At 45.5% G+C, this 22884-nt stretch overlaps 1 protein-coding gene across 3 annotated transcripts in view; it reads right to left on the reverse strand.

The window, feature by feature from the left end:
- SLC2A9 (solute carrier family 2 member 9) overlaps positions 1-22884 on the reverse strand; it is a 229987-nt gene that overhangs the window by 115265 nt on the left and 91838 nt on the right. For all 3 annotated transcript variants that reach the window (XM_032254204.1, XM_032254205.1, XM_032254206.1), the window contains one exon: positions 9459-9591. In XM_032254204.1, the coding sequence (XP_032110095.1) occupies positions 9459-9591 (133 nt within the window). The remainder of the gene's footprint in view (positions 1-9458; positions 9592-22884) is intronic.

Here is a 22884-nt window from a genome sequence, read left to right on the forward strand (position 1 = left end):
AGATACATTCCATCAATACCTAGCTTACTGAGGGTTTTTAGCATAAAGGGCTGTTGAATTTTGTCAAAGGCCTTCTCTGCATCAATTGAGATAATCATGTGGTTTTTGTCTTTGGTTCTGTTTATGTGGTGAATTACGTTTATAGACTTGCATATGTTGAACCAGCCTTGCATCCCCGGGATGAAGCCTATTTGATCATGGTGGATGAGCTTTTTGATGTGCTGTTGCAATCGGCTTGTCAGTATTTTATTGAAGATTTTTGCATCTATGTTCATCATGGATATTGGCCTGAAGTTTTCTTTTCTTGTTGAGTCTCTGCCGGGTTTTGGAATCAGGATGATGTTGGTCTCATAAAATGATTTGGGAAGAATCCCCTCTTTTTGTATTGTTTGGAATAGTTTCAGAAGGAATGGTACCAGCTCCTCTTTGTATGTCTGGTAGAATTCGGCTGTGAACCCGTCTGGACCGAGGCTTTTTTCGGGTGGTAAGCTCTTAATTGTTGCCTCAACCTCAGACCTTGTTATGGGTCTGTTCAGGGTTTCGGCTTCTTCCTGGTTTAGGCTTGGGAGGAGGCAAGTGTCCAGGAATTTATCCATTTCTTCTAGGTTTATTAGTTTATGTGCATACAGTTGTTTGTAGTAATCTCTGATGATGGTTTGAATTTCTGTGGAATCGGTGGTGATATCCCCTTTATCGTTTTTTATGGCATCAATTTGGTTATTCTCTCTTTTCTTTTTTATTAATCTGGCTAGTGGTCTGTCTATTTTGTTGATCTTTTCAAAAAACCAGCTCCTGGATTTATTGATTTTTTGAAGAGTTTTTTGTGTCTCTATCTCCTTCAGTTCTGCTCTGATCTTAGCTATTTCTTGTCTTCTGCCAGACTTTAAGGTTTTTTGATCTTGCTCCTCTAGCTCTTTCAGTTTTGATGATAGGGTGTCAATTTTTTATCTCTCCTTGCTTCTCATGTGGGCACTTATTGCTATATATTTTCCTCTAGAGACTGCTTTAAATGTGTCCCAGAGATTCTGGTATGTTGTGTCTTCATTCTCGTTGGTTTCGAAGAACATCTTTATTTCTGTCTTCATTTCATTGTTTATGCAGTCAACATTCAAGAGCAAGTTGTTCAGTTTCCATGAAGCTGTGAAGTTTGGGGTTAGTTTTTGAATTCTGAGTTCTAACTTGATTGCACTGTGGTCTGAGAAACTGTTTGTTACGATTTCTGTTCTTTTGCATTTGCTGAGGAGTGATTTACTTCCAATTATGTGGTCAATTTTAGAGTAGGTGTGATGTGGTGCTGAGAAGAATGTATATTCTGTGGATTTGGGGTGGAGAGTTCTGTAAATGTCTATTAGGTTTGCTTGGTCCAGGTCTGAGTTCAAGTCCTGGATATCCTTGTTAATTTTCTGTCTGGTTGATCTGTCTAATGTTGACAATGGGGTGTTAAAGTTTCCCACTATTATTGTGTGGGAGTCTAAGTCTCTTTGTAAGTCATTAAGAACTTGCCTTATGTATCTGGGTGCTCCTGTATTGGGTGCGTATATATTTAGGATCGTTAGCTCTTCGGGTGTATTGATCCTTTTACCATTATGTAATGTCCCTCTTTGTCTCTTATGATCTTTGTTGCTTTAAAGTCTAATTTATCAGAGATGAGAATTGCAACTCCTGCTTTTTTTTGCTCTCCATTTGCTTGGTAAATCTTCTTCCATCCCTTTATTTTGAGACTTTGTGTATCCTTGCATGTGAGATGGGTTTCCTGGATGCAGCACACCGATGGGTTTTGGCTTTTTATCCAATTTGCCAGTCTGTGTCTTTTGATTGGGGCATTTAGTCCATTTACATTTAGGGTTAATATTGTTATGTGCGAATTTAATACTGCCATTTTGGTGCTAGCTGGGTGTTTTGCCCTTCAGTTGAGCTGGTACTTGTTCCTTTATATGTGTAGAGCCTCTTTCAGGAGCTCTTGTAGAGCTGGCCTGGTGGTGACGAAATCTCTGAGTACTTGCATGTTCCCAAAGGATTTTATTTTTCCTTCACTTATGAAGCTTAGTTTGGCTGGATAGGAGATTCTGGGTTGAAAGTTCTTTTCTTTAAGGATGTTGAATATTGGCCCCCACTCTCTTCTGGCTTGTAGGGTTTCTGCTGAGAGATCTGCTGTGAGTCTGATGGGCTTCCCTTTGTGGGTAACCCGACCTTTCTCTCTGGCTGCCCTTAGTATTTTCTCCTTCATTTCACCCCTGGTGAATCTGACGATTACGTGCCTTGGGGTTGCTCTTCTTGACGAATATCTTTGTGGTGTTCTCTGTATTTCCTGGACTTGAATGTTTGCCTGCCTTGCTAGGTTGGGGAAGTTTTCCTGGATAATATCCTGAAGAGTATTTTCCAGCTTGGATTCATTCTCTTCGTCGCATTCAGGTACGCCTATCAAACGTAGATTAGGTCTTTTCACATAGTCCCACATTTCTTGGAAATTTTGTTCATTCCTTTTTACCCTTTTTTCTCCAGTCTTGCCTTCCCGTTTTATTTCATTGAGTTGATTTTGACCTCTGATATCCTTTCTTCTGCTTGGTCAATTCGGCTGTTGATACTTGTGCATGCTTCATGAAGTTCTTGTGTTGCGTTTTTCAACTCTATCAATTCACTTATATTCCTTTCTATTTTGCCCATTCTCGTTAGCATTTCGTCACATCTTTTTTCAAGGTTCTTAGTTTCTTTGCATTTGGTTAGAACATGTTCTTTAAGTTCACAGAAGTTTCTTACTACCCACCTTCTGAAGTCTGATTCTGTCATTTCATCACACTCATTCTCCCTCCAACCTTGTTCCCTTGCTGGTGAGGAGTTATGATCCCTTGAAGGAGAAGAGGTGTTCTGGTTTTGGGTGTTTTCATCCTTTTTGTACTGGTTTCTTCCCATCTTTAAGGATTTATCCACCTGTCGACTTTGTAGTTGCTGGCTTTCAGATTGGGTCTCAAATCTTTCAGATTGACGTTCTGTTTGTTGATGATGAGGTTATTTCTGTTTCTTGGTTTTCCTTCTGACAGTCTGGCCCCTCTGCTGTAGGTCTGCTGAGGTTCACTCCAGGCCCTGCTTGCCTGGGGTTCACCTGCAGCAGCAGCTGAACAGTAAGGGTTGTTACCAGTTTTCTTCTTCTGCTATCTTTGTCCCAGAAGGATACCCGCCTAGTGTCAATCTGATCTCTCCTTTATGAGGTGGCTCTTTGGATATATAGGGGTCAGGGAGCTGCTTGAGGAGACGGTCTCTTCTTTATAGGAGCTCAAATGGTGAGCTGTGAGGTCTGTTGTTCATTCAGAGCTGCTGGGCAGGTACGTTTAGGTCTGCTGCAGCAGAACTCATAAACTGCTTTTTGTTCCCAGGTGCTCTGTCCCAGGGATTTATGGCTTTATTTATGAGTTTCTGTTATGCTACTGCCTTCTTTTTTTTTTCCTTCAGACCTGCCCTGCCCAGCTAGGAGGCAGCCTAGTCACTGTCAGCCTGTAGAGGCTTTGCTGAGCTGCTGTGGGCTCCGCCCAGCTGCGAAGTGAACTTCCCTGCAGTCCTGTTTATGTGGGTGTTTATATGAGGCGGAGTCTCTCTGCTGTGGCGGGTTGCCTTGGCAACGGCGGGCTACCTCAGCAATGGCGGGTTGCCTTGGCAACCTCGGTAATGGTGGACGCCCCTCCCCCACAGAGCTGGACCATCCTGGGTTCAGCTGCGCTTGCTGTGACACTCTCAATCCAGAGTTTCTGGTTGCTGTTCTTTTGTGGGGGTGGGACCAGCTGAGCCTGATCGCCTGGCTCCCTGCCTCAGAGCCTTTTTTAAGTTTGTGTTCCAGTCGCCTGTTGAAGAGGCGCCAGGGTCTGTTTGTTTTCCCCTGCGGCCACTCACTGCGCTGGCTTAAACAGTGGCACTGAGGTTTGTGGCGCTTTTTTTTTTTTGCCCTGGAATCTACCGTCCTGGCTCCCCTTTTTAAACAGACGAATGGGCGACTTCCCGTGGCTCCAATCGCCAGCCAAAAGGGCACCCGGACCGGTGTATTTTGTACGGAGAACCGCGGCTCCGGGGCGCCGACAAAGCAGCCACGTGGGGCAAAGCAGCGGCGCCGGCTGGTACAGCCACGCTGGCCGAAATAGCTGCGCTGGCGACCGTGGAGCTCCTCCGCCTGGAAATTTCCTAGTCTGTGGGCAATAAAAATGCGGCGTCCACTCACCCTCTGCGCTTTCACTGGGAGTTGCAATCCTGAGCTGTTCCTAAACGGCCATCTTGGATCGAGACCTAACTCAGCTTTAAATGGCTGCTTAAACTGTGCCACAAGTTGTCAGCTTCCAAGGCACCCACACAAAATGCCTCAGTTCCAGCAGTCCCTGCTACAGGCCTTCCACTGATTGCTTGCGTGCTTTGGCAGAGGCTGTTGGTGGCAAGTTTCATCATTCATGCTGCTCTCCTCCTCAGGAGTAGACCCTGACTCTTGTGGCAATGGCGCACTGAAGAACTACATTTCCCAGTCTCTTGGCAGTCAGGAGAGTCTATGGGATTCCCTTCTGATGAAGCAGACAGGAGCAAAAGTATGTGAACCTTCCAAGAGAATTCTTAGAGTAGAAGGGGAAGACAATTCCTTTCTCTCACCCGCCTCCTTCTGGCTGGAATGCAGTCACGATGGCAGCTGCTTTGGGCAGTGAAATGACCTTCTGAGGATGGCAGTCAAAGATGAATAGAGCCAGGTCTCTGATACCACGAAGAACCATAAAAGCTGTAGATGACCTACTTTGAGCATTTTTTAAAATGTATGAGAGAGACAAATGTCTATTTTGTTTAGGACACTATTATTTTGAGTTTTTTATCATAAGGGGCAGGATTTGATCATGATACATATACCTTTCCCTACCACAACAAACAAAAAAAGAAACCAACTTCCTCCAATCATAATGCCAATGGACATTCCAACGCTGGCCAATAATGGATAATCTTCCTTTTCCATTTAGGCCAGGGTTCCAGCCAATAATTGGCTCCCAAATGCTGCATCCCACAAAAACACACTCCTTCCAACACACAAAGCAACAAAAAAGGAGACATGTCAAGACTGCTCTGAATTGCTTATCTAGGGGCTGTGGTCTGAGCTCCCCGCCAAGTCTATCCCCAATTGGAGTTCTGACAGCAAAGACCAACACAGACCATGGGGGACAGGGGACATAGCACTACCAGGGAAGGTGCATCCAGATGGGATAAAAGGGTCATTTTTGCATGGTGATGGGCATCCTGTACTTTTTTTCTCTTGCTGCATCTTTTTCTTGAAGCTATCCTCCTGTGCTCCCAATAATCTCAGTAGATAATGTCAATCAAACCTCATAACCCTCCACCTCCCAATCACCAAAATGGATGGTAACTTACCAGTCCGGGAATTCTAACTCCCACTGCTGTGATTGGTTCAAGAATGGCTGTGGCCCAGGAAGGACCAATTAGAATTAGTTTCTTCAGAGACTGAAATGTATGTTGTGTGAAAGAGAATGTCTCTCCTTCTGAGATAGTCTTACGAAGTTGGAGCTGCTCAGGGCTGTCTTCATATCAAGTACAGAAAGACTGTCTAAGAATGAAGCCAATGAAATACTAAGAATGGCAAGGTTTCTTGAGAGAGAGTCAGTACCTGAATGACTTGGATTTAGCTCCTGGATTTCACCATACCTGAAGGAAACCCAGCCCTTTCACTGGTTATGATTAGGGAGAATATTTATTACCAGTTCTGGATACTGCTTTCTTCATGGAAGGGTATTAGTATGTCATTCTTCACCTCATTCACTCCTCTCCAGGAGATGAGAGGGAACTTAACTAATCATTTAAGCTGGGGGACAGAAATGGCCTGTACAGCTTAGTTCCTCCCTTTCTTTTTGGGACCTGTCCAGCTAAAAGAGCACACTCTGTTCCATGTTCTAAGCCTTTCAGGGATGGGCCCTGTCAGAGAGCCATGAGTAGGTGGCAAGTTCAGTTCTGGAGTACAACCTTATGAGGCTCTCTTGGCCATCATACCTAATGCCAAATCTCCTAGTGGTCTTTATTCACACCAAGAATGATACTTTTATCCTACCTCCTCCACTTGTGTATCCACCTCTTGATTGGTTTCAACTTTGGCTGGAAAGAGGAAGAGTGCTCATTACTGATGCCCTCAGATCATGAGCAACATAGTCAAAAGTTTCCCTTTTGCTTACACTGCTTTGAATGCAGTGTCTGCCTCTTATAGCCATCAATGCAACTTCCTTGACACTAGTTTCTGAACTGTTGTCCATCCTTTTACATTCCTTATAGTAATATTTCATTTTTACTCAATTAGATAAATTTCCCTTTCTCACAGTAGAAGTTTGGGGGTTCCCTCGTTTTTAGGCACTGGAGGGTGGGGCTTTCCTAAACTGACAAGGGTGGCATAAATAAATAAGACCCAGGGCCTGGGACTCATTCCCTGTCACTGTGAACTGGGGGTGGGGATGGAGTGGGGATAGGAACATCTCAAAAGGGGCCTCTTGTCTAAAGTGATTGTGTTGATTGCTCCAGTTCGTGGCCTCCCTACATTTATGTCCTCTGTCCTAAAATTCTGAAGCCCCCTTTTACTCTGACTTTGGGCTTAGCTATGTGGCTGACTTTGGCCAGCAGGATTTTAGGAGATTTCAAGCTTGGAGAAACTGCTTGTGTTTTCTGTTTCCTCTCTGATCACCATGAGAATGTACCCTGCTGGCCAGCTGGGGATGAGATGTGTTGAGCAGAGCTAGAACCAACCTAGGTCAGCCAGCTGACCACCAGACAGGTGGGTGAACTTCAACTGGCCCCAAGAAGGATGTTAAGGTCAAGCCTACCAAGAGTAACAGAACAACACAGTTGACCTGTAGGTTTGTGAACTAAGGAATGCTATTATCTCAAGCCAATGTCTTTTGGGTGTTTTGTTATACAGCAGTATTACGGTAATAGTTGACTGATACAGGGCCCCTTTTCCCCAAACTATCAACAGGTTGCAGAAGGCGTATCTCCCACAGTGCCGAGCATGGTTCTAGGTAATAAAGTGGATTTTGTTTACATTCATAAGTTCCAGAGCCAGATTGTCAGAATTCAAATTTCAGTGCTGTCACTGGCTAGCTTTATGTCCTTGGCCAACTTATCCCATCCTCTTTGTTTTTTGGTTTTTTTTTTTTGGTCTTAAAATGGAAATAAAAATGTGACCTACTTTCTATGGTTGTGGTGATGATTTAGTGATCTAATGTATGTGAAGTGCTTAGAATGAAATAGTTTTCAAAACCAGTGAGTCATTAGTGGGTGTTTCTGTCTATCTCCCTTAACTAGACCGTCACCCTACCTCACCCTCTCTCATGCCCCTGTCTTACCCCATGACCTGGCAGAATGCCCGACATGGTAAATATCCATTGCTTGCTGAATGTCTGGAGTAAAATTAGCACTTTTATAAGTACAGATGAAAATTTCAATAATCTATTTCAACTTAAGGCCAACATCCTTGTTCTTTTTATAAAGTGTACATGTAATATTTATAATGTTTTGTAACTGCACTTCTCCCGCACTCCCTACTGTGCTATGAAATAAAACTTTAAAACCATCTTCGCTGTCTGGCATTGACATGCACTATTCATTCCAACTGTACTTAACTGAAGCATTTCTCAAGAGCTTTTCCCGAGTAGAGCCAGATGGGGTGCAGGGTACCTCCGAGGCCAGTGGAGACAGAGCTGGAGGGATTGCCATCTTCCAATATTGCACAGTCCTGGTGCTTTCTGGAATCAGGTCCCCTTGGTTCTCTCTCTTAGTCCCCTTCTTTTCACTCCAGAGCCTCTGCCATCTGACAAACATCTGAACCCAACTTTTAGTTGGTTTTTATCCTCACTGGCCCCATGGAAAGTCACCTGGTACAATACCCACTACTTCCCTTTCCTGGTGTCTCTCTGTAAACAAGGGGTACACAGAGGAAAATCTTCCTTGGGTTCCAATCCTTTGGTTACTAATGGACTTGAGACAGGGGGTGGGAGTTACAAAGCAAGGTCCTCTGGAGAAATGAGGGCTCAAGTCTCAGGGCCATCACCAAGCCATGGGCAGAATTCTGTGTATACAGTCACTGTATTAAAGAAAACACTATCATTTCCATCAGGTTTTCAAAAGCCTCTGTAAATCTCTATCAGCCAAAACCCACTGCTTTGGGAAACTGACTTCATCCCTGTAAGCCTCAGTGTCTTCATCTGCAAAATGAAGGTAATAACAATTACCTTCTCTGACTTCACTTCAGAGAAATGTTATAAACGAGAAAATGAATCTGCTTCATAAACTGCTAGACAAATATAGGCAATTGTTACTATTTCATTATGCTATTTGTTAATTCAGAAAATACTTAGGTAGGGTGAATTTCAAAAGATGTTGCACAAATTGTATATATAATTCTGAAGTTTTTTCCTGAATTTGGACATAGGTGAAATTTAGATTAGAACTAAAATGAACAGAGTTCTCAGTAATAATGATAGCAGATAATACTACGAACCTTATATATGTGCCATCTAATTCAATCCTCACAATGGCCCCACGAGGGAAGTTTGTGTCATTTCCTTTTTACAGATGAGGGTTCTGAGACTCAGAAAGCTTAAAAAAATAATTGCTCAAGGTCAGACAGCAGAGCTGCATATGAAGGTAGTGCTGGTTACCTTCACATGCCTCACTAACCATGGTGCTGTCAACTAAAAGAATGAGAATGTGATTGTTCATTCTGCATTGTCTATCTCTAGGCAACATAATTTTACCTGTTCAGTGCTCTGTAGAGAGATGTCTCTGATTTTGAAACCCAGGTTTTGAATCTGACTCAACATCCCCCCATTTAGGGCATTTAAAGAAAGCCTGAGATGACTTCCAAGTCCCTTTGCAAGCCTTATTTTTCTCTCCTGTAAAATGAGTGTATACTCCTTCCTCCCTTGAAGGGCTGCTGGCAAGGTCCCATGGGTCATTGTGCAGAAGCACTCAGGCCAGTGCCTGGTGGGATCTGGTGTTCAATCTGTGCTGGCATCTTTTCCTTTCCTGGCATGTAAATGTTAAGACAAAGGAAGTCAGTGAAGGGAGAAGGAGTGGAAGGAGGGCCGCCATGCACCTAAGTCACTCAGAAATTTGAGATGGGTTCATTTCTGTGGTTGGAAACAACCAGAGAGGCGGCAGTGGGGACACAATGCCAGAAGTGAAGGGACCTGCATCTAATCTTGTCTGTTCTGGCTTTTCCAGGCTCCTTGGGTGACTCCCTGGGTGACTCTGTGTTCCCTCTCTGTCCCCCCAGCAAGGCTGTTGGGAAGATGAAATGAGAAGGTACCCTACGACACCCAGCCCAGTGCCTGCAGAGGAACAATGAAAACACCCCTTCCTGTGCCCATTGGCCCAGGTCCCAGCACGCCTTGCAGGGCTAACCTGTGCAGGGGCTGGAGCTGTGGTGGAAAGGAAAGGGCCCTTACCTTTCACAGCTCTCGCTTCGTTGTGCTTCTCCAACAGCAGGTAGCATGGGCTGTCAGGGAGAAAGGGCAGGCTCAGCAGCTGGACGACGGCAGGGACTGCAATCACTCCAAACAGGTACGGCCAGGTACTCTCCTGAGGGAGAAGGAGATGCTGCTGAGTGCAGTGGCCTTTGGTCGTTGTGGAGGGGACTGGGCAACTGGGCCAGGTGTTTTCGACCCTGCAGAAGGTCTTCCTGCCCAGCGTGATCCCCACGAGCAAAGGCTAAGGGAAGGAACTGAGCCAGGTTGCGCACCAGTCCCATGCACACAGCATTTTCCATGTGTGAGTCCAGAGACTCCTCAGAGTCCCCTGTGAGATGGTGACCTGGGTAGTGGCTCTGAAAAGCAGGTGGCTCAGGTTGGCCAAGGCCATAGGGGCTGCTTGACTCCACCTCCACAGAGTAGTACTCTGGGCCCCAAGGCCCAGAGTAAGCACATGGCCAGCAGCTGGTCCAGTCCTCATCTCCACCTAAGGGGTGCCTTAGATTTGATTCCCTTTTCTGTACTTAGTTTTTATTCACAAAACTCCTCTGGTTCCGCCAGCCAGCATAGCTCTTCCATCGCCTTTTGAGGAACTGGCAAGGTCAATGTCAGCTTTCCAGTTTCAGGGACGCTCTCGCTAGAAGGCTGGGAGAGGTAGGCTAGGGCTGCCGGAGGGCTGGGAGGGCCGGGGACAGGGGTGTGGGGAGTGACTGCTCCCCGATGTGGGGTTTCATTCTAGCGTGATGCAAATAACCAGAATTAGAGAAAGCTGATGGTGGCCAGACTCTGTGAAGATACCTAAACCCACTGAGCTGTATACTTTAAAAGGATGAATTTTATGGCATGTGTGTCATAGCTTGATTAAAAAGAAGGGCCAGGAAGAAAAAAAATCCAACATACATAGAAGTGGAATTCCCACTAGGCCTGTCTGTGGTATTGTTGTTGATTCTGTTTTCTCTCGGGGTTTGGCTGCTGTCTCAGTAAGCGCAAAAACAGAATCCGAGAAAACACAAGGGAACCAACACCAGGAAGCTCCTACCACATGCCAGGTGTGGTGTGAGCCCTTCCCAAGGCTGTCTCCTTCCACGGCACAGCCACCAGCCCCACACGGAGCCAACACTGCTGCTGCACATTAAAGGCATGCCGAGGGATTCCTGTGCTGAGGCCGCCCAGCCAGGAACCACGCAGGTGGAAATCAAGCCCAATCTTTTCCCACAGCATCAGCACAGAGGGAGCACTTCCCAGGGGTGGTTTTTGGAGCTGCCACTGGATGGAAGGGCACCCCCAGAACAGCATGTACAACCACACAGAGGCATGATCTGCCCAGGCTCACTGGGGAACAACAACTGTAGTGGGAATGCAAGGTCAGGGGATGCCGCAGACGTGGGAGCTGAGGCTGGAGCCTGGGGCAGAGGTCAGGTCATGGGTGGCTTTGCTGCCTTTCCATGGCTCTTGGACTTGGCTTGAGGACAACGGGAGCCTTTGAGGGGTCTATGTACTAACTGAGATGGACACTCTCTATTTCCTTGAGTCTACAACTCAGTGTTTTAAAAATCTTACAGTCAGTGGGTACGTTTAACTTTGCATGACTTATTCCTGAAAGGCTGTTATCGAGTTCATGGTATAGCCTTTGATCTCTGGTGTCTTAAATACAAGGACATGGGACTCTTTCTTAAGGGAGGTCACATGGGTGAGTGTGGTCTTATTTCTACCTCTGGAGAAAAGGTGGATTCTTTAAACCTCAGGGGGCGCAGCCCCCAGCTTGGGACGCCAACATTTCTGAACTCCAGAAGGAAAATGGCAGTGGCCACTCTGTACACATCCCTGGGGCAAACAGTGGAAAAGGTGTGGATCGGGAGTGTCCAGAGTGGAGCTCAGATAAGAGTTTACTCCAGAGGGACTGAGCTTAGCCAGCAGCAGAATCTGTGAACCTGGCTTTTTCCAGAAAGCGTCCAGAGTTTTCCTGGAAATATTAGTTGGCTGCAGGGAGAGGTATTGTAGTTAGGAGAGATTATTCCCCTCACCTTTTGCCAAGAAAAGTGCGATTGGGTGTGTGGATAGGTGTGTGTTAAATGAAGGGTTTCCACTCATATTATACATGTGGCCCACCCAAATAATAAAAATAGCTAGGATGACCTGCACACACATCATCTCAATGAGTAAGCCCACCTCCCTACTCACTCATTCCGGCCATGGGTCCACAATAAAGACCCTGCTGTGCCCTGTGCTTTATGGAAGAGTTTCTGACGATGACCACGCATGTCTTCTCTCCCAGTGGCAGCGGTAAAGATGAAATCGCCACCAGCAACCCTTACTGAGTAGGGGCTTGCAGCGTGGGTCAGGACAACCTAGTGAGCAGTTTTGGGCATAGCTCTCTTGCAGGCTGTCTGGATTTGGATTCTGCCTCTATCCCCATTCACTGTGGCTGTGGGCAAGTTACTGAAATGCCCATGCCTCAGTGTTCTCATCTGTAAAATGGGGATAAAGACAACACATATTCCTGGGGAGGATTGCTGTTGGGAGGATGAGGTCCATGAGTGGATGTCTGGAGTGCAAAGCACAGGGCTGCACACACTGCAGGTGTTCAACAGGAAAGATTGGTTTTTATTACCAAGCACATTGCATAGTTCATCTCCTCTCATCCTCACAGCAGCTTGCGGACAGACAGCCTGTTACTATCCTCCCTCTACAGAAATATTAACTGCAGCACAGAGAGGTTCAATGGCTCATTGAGGCCACAACTTTGTCATAGAGGCACGACTGGTCACCAAGTCTGGGATCCCAGAGTCTGAATTCAGATCCAGGAGGCTTGGTAAGACATGCCTAGTGACCAGGGAGGAGCCACAAGGCCACCAGACTCAGGGGAAGGGCCAGTGAAGCTTCAGACCCTCGGCGGCTCTTGATGGAGCTCCTGGGCACTCAATCCCAACACAGAGCTGAGGCCTCAGCATTTTACATAGTTGTGCGTGGCCTGGAGGCAGAGACCTGCCAGCACATGGTAGCGGATAGATACATGTCTATTGAAGGAACAAACGAGCATGAGAAAAGGCTTTCCTACACACTGGTCCCTTTCACAAACAGCCCTTGCCATTTGCAGAGAGTGCCCTCTGAGTGTCTTTTTCAGGGGCTGTTCAAAAGGAAGGCATGTTTTAAAAAACTGGGTATTACATGCCTGACATAAGATCATAAGGAGCCACCAAATGACAACCTCAAAGATAAGCCTCTGTGGTGTCAGTGCAGCCTGCTGGGTGTGGTAAAATGCAAGAGCATCCATACAGGAGACCACGGGCAGAGAGTTTGCCCTGCTGTTTCACTCAGGAGGAGGGAAAAGTCAGTGTTGTCAGCTGAGGTGATTTTTAACTCCCAATCAGGTCAGGTGAATGGGCCTTGCAATAACTGTATTATCTTGTTCTTTAATCTGCAAGGTTTCCATTTTTTAAATAGAATTCTGGTCATATTTCCCATAAGCTATACACTGCTTTAGTCCATAAGTAATATCTTTCTGGACTATGATAAATCTGCAAAAAATGTTTACATAGAGTTGAAATCATTGCTCTTACTCCAAGTCAAGTTCTTATAAAAGACATCTCAACATGCCCATGGCCCCCAGTCAAGTGGAGCGGGATGGGCAGGGGGAGGTTGGATGCTGGCTGGGCCACTTATGCCGCTGACAGCAAAAGGGCTCCAGAGGTGGCCATTTCTCCACGCTGCTGGATTAGAAAGGCGAAGAGCAAGACCTACTTTACAGAGCAATTTGGGGGATTAAATGATATGTTCTTCTTTATATTTCATCATATTTAGACTGTTATTCTAGGCTCCTATTCTAATAATGGCTGACACTGACCAAGTGTTCTCCACATGCCCAGCTCCCTGCTAAGTGTGTTACAAATGTAACTTTGTGTTACATAAGCACAGTCCGGAACGTCATCTAATACAACCTGGGTCTTTGTCTCCTTGTTCCTCTAAAGTTTAATCCCTGGGGTTTTATTTCCCTGCCCCATTCTAGGGGCTCAGCTCTTTTCTGCTCAGACTGAGCAGGGTCCTATCCAAGAATTACAATTTCAATTTAGACATCGGACTGGCCAGTATAAAATAATAATCAAAATCAGCCCAACTGAATAGATTGAATGACACATCTTCATCTCCTGTCCCCCTTCCTCTAAGCCTGCTTTAGGCTGGAAGCCTGCAGTGGAAAGAGTTGGGGTGGGAGGTAGATGACTGACTTCTCTATTTCTCTTCTCCTTCCCATGCCTCTTCCCCAGGCTCGCTAGCCAAGGTCTGATCGCTATAGGGATCAAGTGTGTGAGGGTCTACCTTGGGTCTCTAGGGCCAATGGATATGTAAACCTGATATTGTCTCCTCACAGCCTTGGGACCACCCACTCACCCCTGCAGTTCTCCTAGCTTGTGGGTGTACAGGTGCTCTTTCTCCGTCTCTGCTGCAAGGATTACATCTCTTCCTGTTTTTCCACTGCAGCCCAAAGGATCCAGGGTCAAGGCTACTCTGTATATTTGTGAAAGATGCACCCAGCACTCACCTCCCTGATAAGGGGGTGAGCTGAGGTTAAATTCAGCCCACTCTGACCCCCAACCTAGGTGGCCATGAGGTTAGTGTATTAATATTTATTATGTTTTATGTTTCCTGTATTTCATTACACTTTCATATTGTATGGCTTTTCTGATTTCAGAGAGACTGACTTTTCCAGAGCAGTCATTAACAGCAGTTCCCTAGCTATTAATAATTGCTAGAGCTAGTGAACAACTTGCCTGGGAGCACACCTTTTATATGCAAACCCACCAATCCAAAACCTATACTCCAATCACTTCCTTTATCAAACTCTCACTCTCTGAGCCAACATTTTCCCGCTCCCAGGTCACTCCAGAGCCAGGTACCAGACAACTAGGGAACAGCCCTGTAGCCCAGAGCCTGGCAACATGATCCCAAGCCTGCCTGCCCTGCGCACTCACTCCTGCCATGGGCCCACAATAAAGGCTCTGGTGCAGGCTGTCCCCTCCCTCCTCCTGCCTCCTGACTGACCCCAGTGCCTCCCCGCGTGGCCCTGCATGGCGTGGCATGTCCCCTCCTCTAGGGAACTGTGAGTAACAAATTCTTTCAAACACAGTTGCATCCATGTCCATTACCTCACCATACCTGATTAATACAAATTCTGAGCACATTTTGGAACAGCTGGTTGCTCCTCTCACTCAGGCATGTAGGTTCTTGTTGGAGGTCGACACTTACTTCTTTCTAAAATCCTCCACCCCTTGCCTTCTATGACACACTCTCCCTGGTTCTCTTCCAGCTTCTCAGGGTTTTGAGGCAAGCCCTTCTCTCCCTTGTCTCGCACACACCCCCAGGCAGTGATTCTTGAACTTGGCTGCCCATTAGAATCACTTGGGGAGTTTTATAAACTATTGATACTCATTCCCTACACTCAGAGATTTGGGGTGAATTGGTCTGGGGGTGCAGCTTAGGTGCTGGGGTTGTTCAAGCTCTCCAGGTGACTCTGCCATACAGCTATTTGACGGCCACTGTCCCAGGGCTTCCCCACACCTGCGTCACCTGCAGTGGATGGTGGTGCATGGCCCAGAACTGACAGGCTTGTCTTACAGCGGCTGGGAGCATTGCTGGATGTGGACCACAGCTGGTCCTGTCCCCTGGAATTGCCCTTGAAGGATGTTTCCTCCACCAAGGCTATCCAGGCCCCCCAAGAACAAACTGCATCCAATGGCTGACTGATGCAGGGCATAAAGGTCTGTTCCTCCACGTCCAAATGATCTAACTATGACGGGCCATCCAAGCTCCAGAGCTCCCCATGGGCTCAAGTGAGACCTCTGTTGTGACGACGGGCTGCTTATCTTTTCCTTCTGCTGAATCCTGCTCCCTTCTCTCCACTGCCGGCATTGGTCTGAGCTCATTCTCCAATCAGCTTCCTGACCACTTCTCCATCTCAGGGTCTCTTTCCTGGGGAGCTCAACCTAAGACACAACTATGGGCCCATGATTCTAAATCTTCATGTCCACCCATACATCACACATCTGAAAAAAATTATTTCTTTGGCCAAACATTAGTCAATTGAAATTCATCCTAGGCCCATCTGTGTACTTCCCTGTAAAGTCTGGCTTTAGCAAAGGATGCTGCTAGGCCAGTTTAGCAAGAACCCCTTTCTACAGCACATCTATGTGCCCATCCTTTACATTATAGCCTTCCCTTCCAGGGATGACTTCTCTATCTGGTACCAATTTCCATTAAAGCACTTGTTACTCTGCATAGCAATGTGCTTTTTATGGTTGTATTTCCCTACAGACTGAGCTCCTGAAAGGCCATCTGCTGCCTTGTTCCTGTATGTATCTGCCCAGTGCCAGGTACAAGGCAGGTGTGTAATAAATGCCTGTTTACTGAATGCCTGTTGGGGAGGATGAATGACGGCACAGATGAGAGATTCTCCAGCTAGGCTGAAACCCCTGAAACAACAGACACTCCTGCTCTTAAAATACTTTTAAAAATGCTAAAAGTTTCCTATATGTTGTCCTGTTAGAGGGCTGATGTATTATAGCATTAGTATATAAATGACATTCTCCCACAAAGTATTATTATAATTTCCAGTCCATAGAAGGAAAATGGAGGCCTGCAAATGTCGAGTAACTCACACAAAGGCACATGAGAAATTAGGGGGTTGGGCAGAACAAGAGCCTGGCTCTTCTGATCCCCGCATGGAGCTCTTTCCTTGACATTGTTCCTCAGATCTGCAGTTCTTGGAGCAAAGCAATGCCGCCTTGCCATCTTCCCTTCCCTCTTGGTGGCAGCTGCTACCTGAATAGGGAATTTATATGCAGATTCTATCAGGCTGAACCTGTCACACTTCTCTACGGCAGGTCCTATACAGAACTCATCAGTGATCACTCAAGCTCGACTTCAGCAGCTCCTGCTATTACAAAAACATCAAGATCATGAAGCCTGTACTCACGTTAAGAAGGGTTGCTTTGTTAAATGTTTGCCTGCTTCCTGCTTGTTTAGGAGTGGGGCCTCACAGGGAAATAGCACCAAGTGCTATTTCAGCAAGTGTTCATGGAGCTCCTCTGACCTTACCATTCCGCCCAACAACCACCCCCTGGGAAGGACCCTGCTGGCCACGGCTTTACTGAATCCAGGGGTGGAGTGCATGCGGGTGGTTGTGTGTGCCTTACCAACCTTACTTACTGGCCATGAGGGTCAATGTCACCCTCTCCACACTTGACCCCACAGAGTACAAGCCAGCTAGTAAGATGGCTCAATTCATTGCAGCAAATGTGTTGTTCTGGAATTGCTATTTTTGGTGTGCATTCATGGTCTGATTCTATTTCAACACTAACAATAACAGGAATCTCAAGAACATGGGCTTTTGTGATTACCCTCTCATTTTCCTCTGTTGGAAATAACAACGAGGTGAACTTCCAAGGCTACAACACTCACCACACAAAAGTGATTTTGAGGACTGAATGTGAAAGAAGCACCCACATAGAGTCCCACCATAGGTCGTCTTTCAAGAAATGCCAGGCCTTCCCCTATTCCTAAAACATTTTCTATTTCTCAAAGGGTTTGGATGTCCTCTGCCTTGCTTAGTTCTCAAGGAATCTTATGGGAAATTAAGGTCAGAAGCGATTATTCCCATTTTACAGATAAGAAAACAATTTGAAGAGGTAGAGAGGCTGTTTGAAAGTCTTGCAGCAATATTATTTGTGAAGTCCAGTTTATTCCCTTCTCTATTTTACAGAGAGAAATCCATGCTGTTTTTAAAGTTGCTAACCCTACGAATCTGTAAATCAAAAACAAAATTCTAAGCCCTCTAACTGATGGAATGGACCCCTCTTCTCAGCCAAAGGGATTTCAAAGTAACTGAAAAAGAAAAACACACAAAAAAACCTAGTTAAGGCTATGATGAAAAGCGGAAGTCGGACATGCCTCATTTCACCCTCCGCCCTTTGGAATTCAGAAACAGCTGACTAGCATTAATATTAAAACAGATCTTAAGACCAAGAAGACAAAATAGACTCTTTGTAGCTATAAAATGTCGAATTCAACCTGACTGTAGTATAGCATCACATGACAGATAGCACATCCTGAAATTCAAAGTATTTTATCCCAAAATATGTTTCTTTGACATATTTTAAAATGGCTCTGCAAAGCTGTGTCTTGTGGGGGAAAGTCCACATTCTATAGAGAATCCCCTTACTTTTCCAGGTCTTTTCCTGATACAGGAAAGATTAACCAAGAGTCTGATACCTTTTTTTTTTTTTTGAAAAACTAGTAGTTTATACAGATAGATATATAGATATTGATAGATACTGTGTTTACATAGTCCACAAGTTAAATGCAGGTATCCATAAGAAGAGCATTAACAATAAAAGTACAATCTGTGTGTAGCCAAGTACAGAGACTTAAAATGGTAAAACAGCAAAAAGGATCTCACAAAAGTACAAATATACAGTACAAATTGATTTATTTAAAACAGTTACAAAAAAGCACAACAAAATAGAGATTATCCTTAGAATTGTTAAAGATCAGGTAGGATTAGAGGGTGAGATATGGTATTGGGTGGAGGGAACACCTGACTAGTTCTAAGGCTTTAGATACAATGCAGTTGATTGCATATTAATTTGGCTATTACATACTGGGGATAGTAGATGGGGGATCAGTAATTTATCTACTGGGAACTCCTACCAGATCCATCCAGACCTCCCCAGCACCATCCTCCTCCACTCCTTAGGACCCTAAAGCCACCTGGATGACAACATTCTCATCCTTCTTACTCCACCCGATTCCCTTTCCCTCACCTAAGGTGCTGTGTAAGCTGAGAGCACTCTGCTCTCTGCAGCTGGATCATATACTGTTTTGGCTACAGGGATCCTGTGTGACTAAGAAGGTTGTAGGAGACAGCCTTATTTTAATACTTCAAGTTAGCCATGTGTACAGTCAGTCCCTTCCCCAACACAATCTAGATTCTCTTGAATGCAAGTTGCAAGTATGAAGCAAGTGAGGGATCAACCCTGCCTTCGGCAATACCAGCAATGCACTAACCACTCACAGCTCACAACTACGTGCAAACTCCCTGTCCGAGGGTGGGTGTAAAACCACTGTGTCATCAGCTCTCTCTCTCTCTCTCTCTCTCTGAAAAACCTCAGTCCCCATGACAGCCATAAAGACAAATAAATGCTTGCAAGTTTGACAATAGGTAAAGGCACATGGGCTGCTGCCACACACACTGCAGGCAGGAACCCAATTTGAGGCCATCTTCACTGCTGGGCATTTGCAGTGGAATGGCTTTGGGATCACAAAGACTTTGAGTTTGCAGTCTACCGGGGAGGGATCTAGGTTTAACAGGAGAACTAATAAAGAAACCTTTAGTGTGAAAAGTGCATTTATGACTATTGTTCCTGCTGGGGAGGCAGCAGGGCAAACAGCGACACCTCTCCTCCTTCCGCCCCAGCACTGTGCATAGTCTGCAGCTAAGGAGAGAGTGCAGTCAACTCCAGCATCTCTGGGGCCAGTGTCATCCTAGGCCCAGACCAGGCTTCTGGTCCAAAGATGGATCCTAGAGTTGAAAGAGCAACTGACAGCTGCAAAGACCCAGATGCTTATTTTATTATTGCATAATGTGGGAGACCTTCCCTACCCCAGGGAAGCTGGAGGGTGAAGGCTTCCCAGGAAAGGGCAAACAGGTTCCTGATCAACATCCAACCTAATAAGGTTCAGCTCTTCAACTGTAGTGCACACTTTTTCCCAACTGGAAGGTACTGTAGCTTCACTGTCATTTAGTAAACTCAGCCTAAGAGACCAAGATGTCTCCCTAAAACTTAGTCTCTGTCCTATTTACTTTTTTTTTAATAAGACTGTGACCTAACCTCCCATGGCCAATTCAATCAATCAGACTATCTTTACTCCAATGGACCCAGGCCTTTTCCCAGTTAATGCATGTCCACCCTTCATCTCCAGAGGGATCACTCAACTCCAGTATGCCTGCTTGCTGCAGGTTCAAATCACACCACCATCCTGTACTTCCCTCTAAATTGCCCATGATGCCCACTGGTAAAAAGAAAACTAAACCCCACTTGAGGGGCAATTTCAGCCAAACTTTAAACCCTCTCCAAACTCCAGAATCCACCTAACTGGAGCTGGAGGATCTACAATGGGATGCTGGCATGGGCCCTAGTGTGGTTCCCTTCATTTCGTTTTTGAAACAGGATACAAGATACCACAGAGGAAAGAAGTTAATACAGCAGAAGATACCCACTAGTAGAAACCTGCTTGTTTCTCCCTCAAGATAGTCAGACATTTGGAGCCAAGGGGCTCCCAACAGCACTGAAGCCATATCCCTTTGGATTCACCAGCCCACCAGCAGCATTTCATACCATCCCTATTCAACATGACTTTGCAATAAAATAAGATGGCAGAACACAGGTAAGAATGAACAGACACCTGGACTTAATCTACGTGGCCAAAGACATGGCAGGACAGGAGCTGTGGAGGGTAGCAGACAGGACAGTGAGCAGACAGCAGCAGTGGCAAAGCAGCACAGAGCAAAGCCCTTGGTGTTATGACCAACTGGGACCAAGAATGCAGAAGGATCAGCCCAGATCTGCTGGGGCCCCTCCCCTCAGGTACAAGCACTCAGCTCGGAACTCCCAGAGCCCCTTCCCACCATGCCACCTCTCTTCCTAATATACACTAATTTTGATAGGAATGATTCAAGACTTGGCTTATTATCCATCCATTACTGGGTTCCCCTATTCCCGTACAGTGCCAGTCAGCAGTTCTCTTTTCTATTAATAAGCTCTGGGAACATCCTACTGCTGACAAGCGACAGGCTCTGGCCCTTGCCAACTGCTCATTCCTAAAAAGTTGACAACTTCCCACCAAAATGCTTACTCTCTAAAAACCGCTCTCATGTCTCCTGCAAACTCGGGAAATTCTTGTAAGGAAGAATGGACACACCACAGGTTAGTCCTACTTTTTTCAGCCTGGAAGAAAAGACTAAACTAGAGATTAAAGGCAAAGGGAAGGCCATAGCTCTGATTGAGATTTAGATCACAGACCTTCTTTTCCTGGGGACCATATTTTATGAAAGGTACCTTTGCAGCTCAGCAAGATCAAGTATTAATATGTTACATATGCATGGCACGATATTGGGTATTACAGGAGCTGCTGGTATTGCTTCACCAGCAAGAGACAGAAGAGGAGCAACAACAGAAAGGTAAGGGCCCAACTTGCCAGGGTCCTCAAGAATTTCTCTTTCCAGAGTTCAATGGAAGTTACCAGTTTGTAAAGTCACAACTAGCCCAAGTGGAGGGTGATTTGATTTAAACCAATTAGTCTGTATCTAGTTAGACATAGAGTTGCCCCATAAAGAGAAAGCTCGGCTTGTATCCTTGCGGTCATTTTTTGAGCATCTACTGTGTACATGTTACTAAATTCAGCTGATGAGCCTTCCTATGAGGAAGGATGTTTGTGAGAAGCCTGTGCAAACAATGAACTCTAGGAATAAGTTGCTCATGAAACAGCCAGAGATGAGGCCTTCTCCCAAGGCTCTCATCTGAGGGGATTCCACAAGTCTTGTGGAGTCTGATACCTTTTAAGGTAGGATAAAAGATATTTACCATCTATTCTCCTTGCAGCCTGCTACCTGGAGGCTTCATCTACGTAACAAGAACCTTGGCTTCCCTATCCCCCTTCTTTTAACCTCAAGAGTTTCTTTCTGCTGAATTCAACTCTTTTTTTTGTTGTTGAGATGGGCATCTCCCTCTGTCATCCAGGCTGGAGTGAGGTGACACAGTCTCTTGGCTCACTGCAACCTCTGCCTCCTGGGTTTGAGTAATTCTCTGCCTCAGCCTCCCTAGTGGCTGGGATTATAGGCACCTGCCACCACGCTTGGCTAATTTTTGTATTTTTAGTAGAGATGGGGTTTCACCTTCTTGGCCAGGCTGGTCTTGAACTCTTGACCTTGTGATCCACCTGCTTCAGTCTCCCAAAGTGCTGGGATTACAGGTGTGAGCCATCGTGCCCGGCCCTGAATTCAACTCTTTAGGCAAAACTTAACTCTTTCAAACAACTGCCTATCAGAAAAGCTTTAAATCCATCTATGACCTAGAAGCCCCCACTTCTTATCTTTGAGATATACCACCTCTCCAGATTGAACCAATGTAAACCCTACATGATTTCTGTTTTTTGCCTGTAACTTCTGTCTCCCTAAAATGTATAAAATCAATCACCTTAGGCACACGTTCTCAGGACTTTCTGGGACTCTGTCACAGGTTATGGACCTCACATTTGGCTCAGAATAAATCTCTTCAAATATTTTAGAGTTTGACTTTTTTCATCAATAAATATAATCCCCTAGCCAGCCTATAGTCATAGGACACTGTCATGCATATACAGATTTGGTAAGCCCTTCATACATAGTAACTCAATTTCATCTCACAACACTCCTGCTATCATCCTCATTTCACAGTTGAGGAAACTGGGCACCAGAAAGTTAAATACTTCACAATCACACAAATAGCAGAGCTGGGCTAGACCCAGGCAGTGTGGTACCCAGCTCCGGGCTTTAATCTCTGCAATATCTTTTTGAGGTCAAATGTGTTGCTGCTTAGCTGTACTTTGCTAAGACAGACTTCTTTACTATACTTTCACAGAGCTTCCTCTCCTTCTCAGGGAATCAGCTAATTGTCATTCTTTTCTAAATTACTCTCCTTAAAATTGAAGCCCATTATTAATCCCTTTGCCAAGCAGCTGTTTTCTGGCTAAGTCATCCTGGCCGCTGGTCTCATTGGACCCATTCACGCTGTATGTTTTGCCTCTCACCACTTCCTCCATTCCTCATCTGCAGTCACATCAGAGTCGTCCAAGGAGAATTCAAGAAAGGAAAACAAAAAAGCATCATTTGTTTCAAGGCTTGCAAAAGCACAAGGACACACTTTAATTATCTCAATTCTGGAGATACATAAGGTGTGAGGCTTGATTTTCCGTGGCAGGGAGGAGCCATTGTGACCTTGAATGTCAATCTGTGTCTTCCATAACCCTATACAGCTGGGGTCACTGGATCCCAAGGTCACAGTAAAGGAATAAACTTTGAAGTTAAACCTTAGTTCAAATTCTGTTTCTTCCATTTTCTAGATACGAGGTCTTGAACAAATTACTTATTCTTTCTTAAGTCACAATTTTCTCAGCTAGAAAATTAGAACAGCAATAATCATTTATTTTACAGGATTGTCCTGAGGATGATAGAGGTGATATCCCAGCATGGGTCTGGGACATGGTGGAAGGCCAATAAATATTAGTTCTTTCCTTATTGCTGTGGTCCTAAGCCAACTTAAGTGGTCCATTCTAACAAGAGTGGGTCTGAGGTCAGATCTGCTGCCCATGAGCCCAG

This window comes from Sapajus apella, unplaced genomic scaffold, assembly GCF_009761245.1.
Source record: "Sapajus apella isolate SASKATOON/1434 unplaced genomic scaffold, GSC_monkey_1.0 scaffold85, whole genome shotgun sequence".
NCBI classification, from domain to species: Eukaryota; Metazoa; Chordata; class Mammalia; order Primates; family Cebidae; genus Sapajus; species Sapajus apella.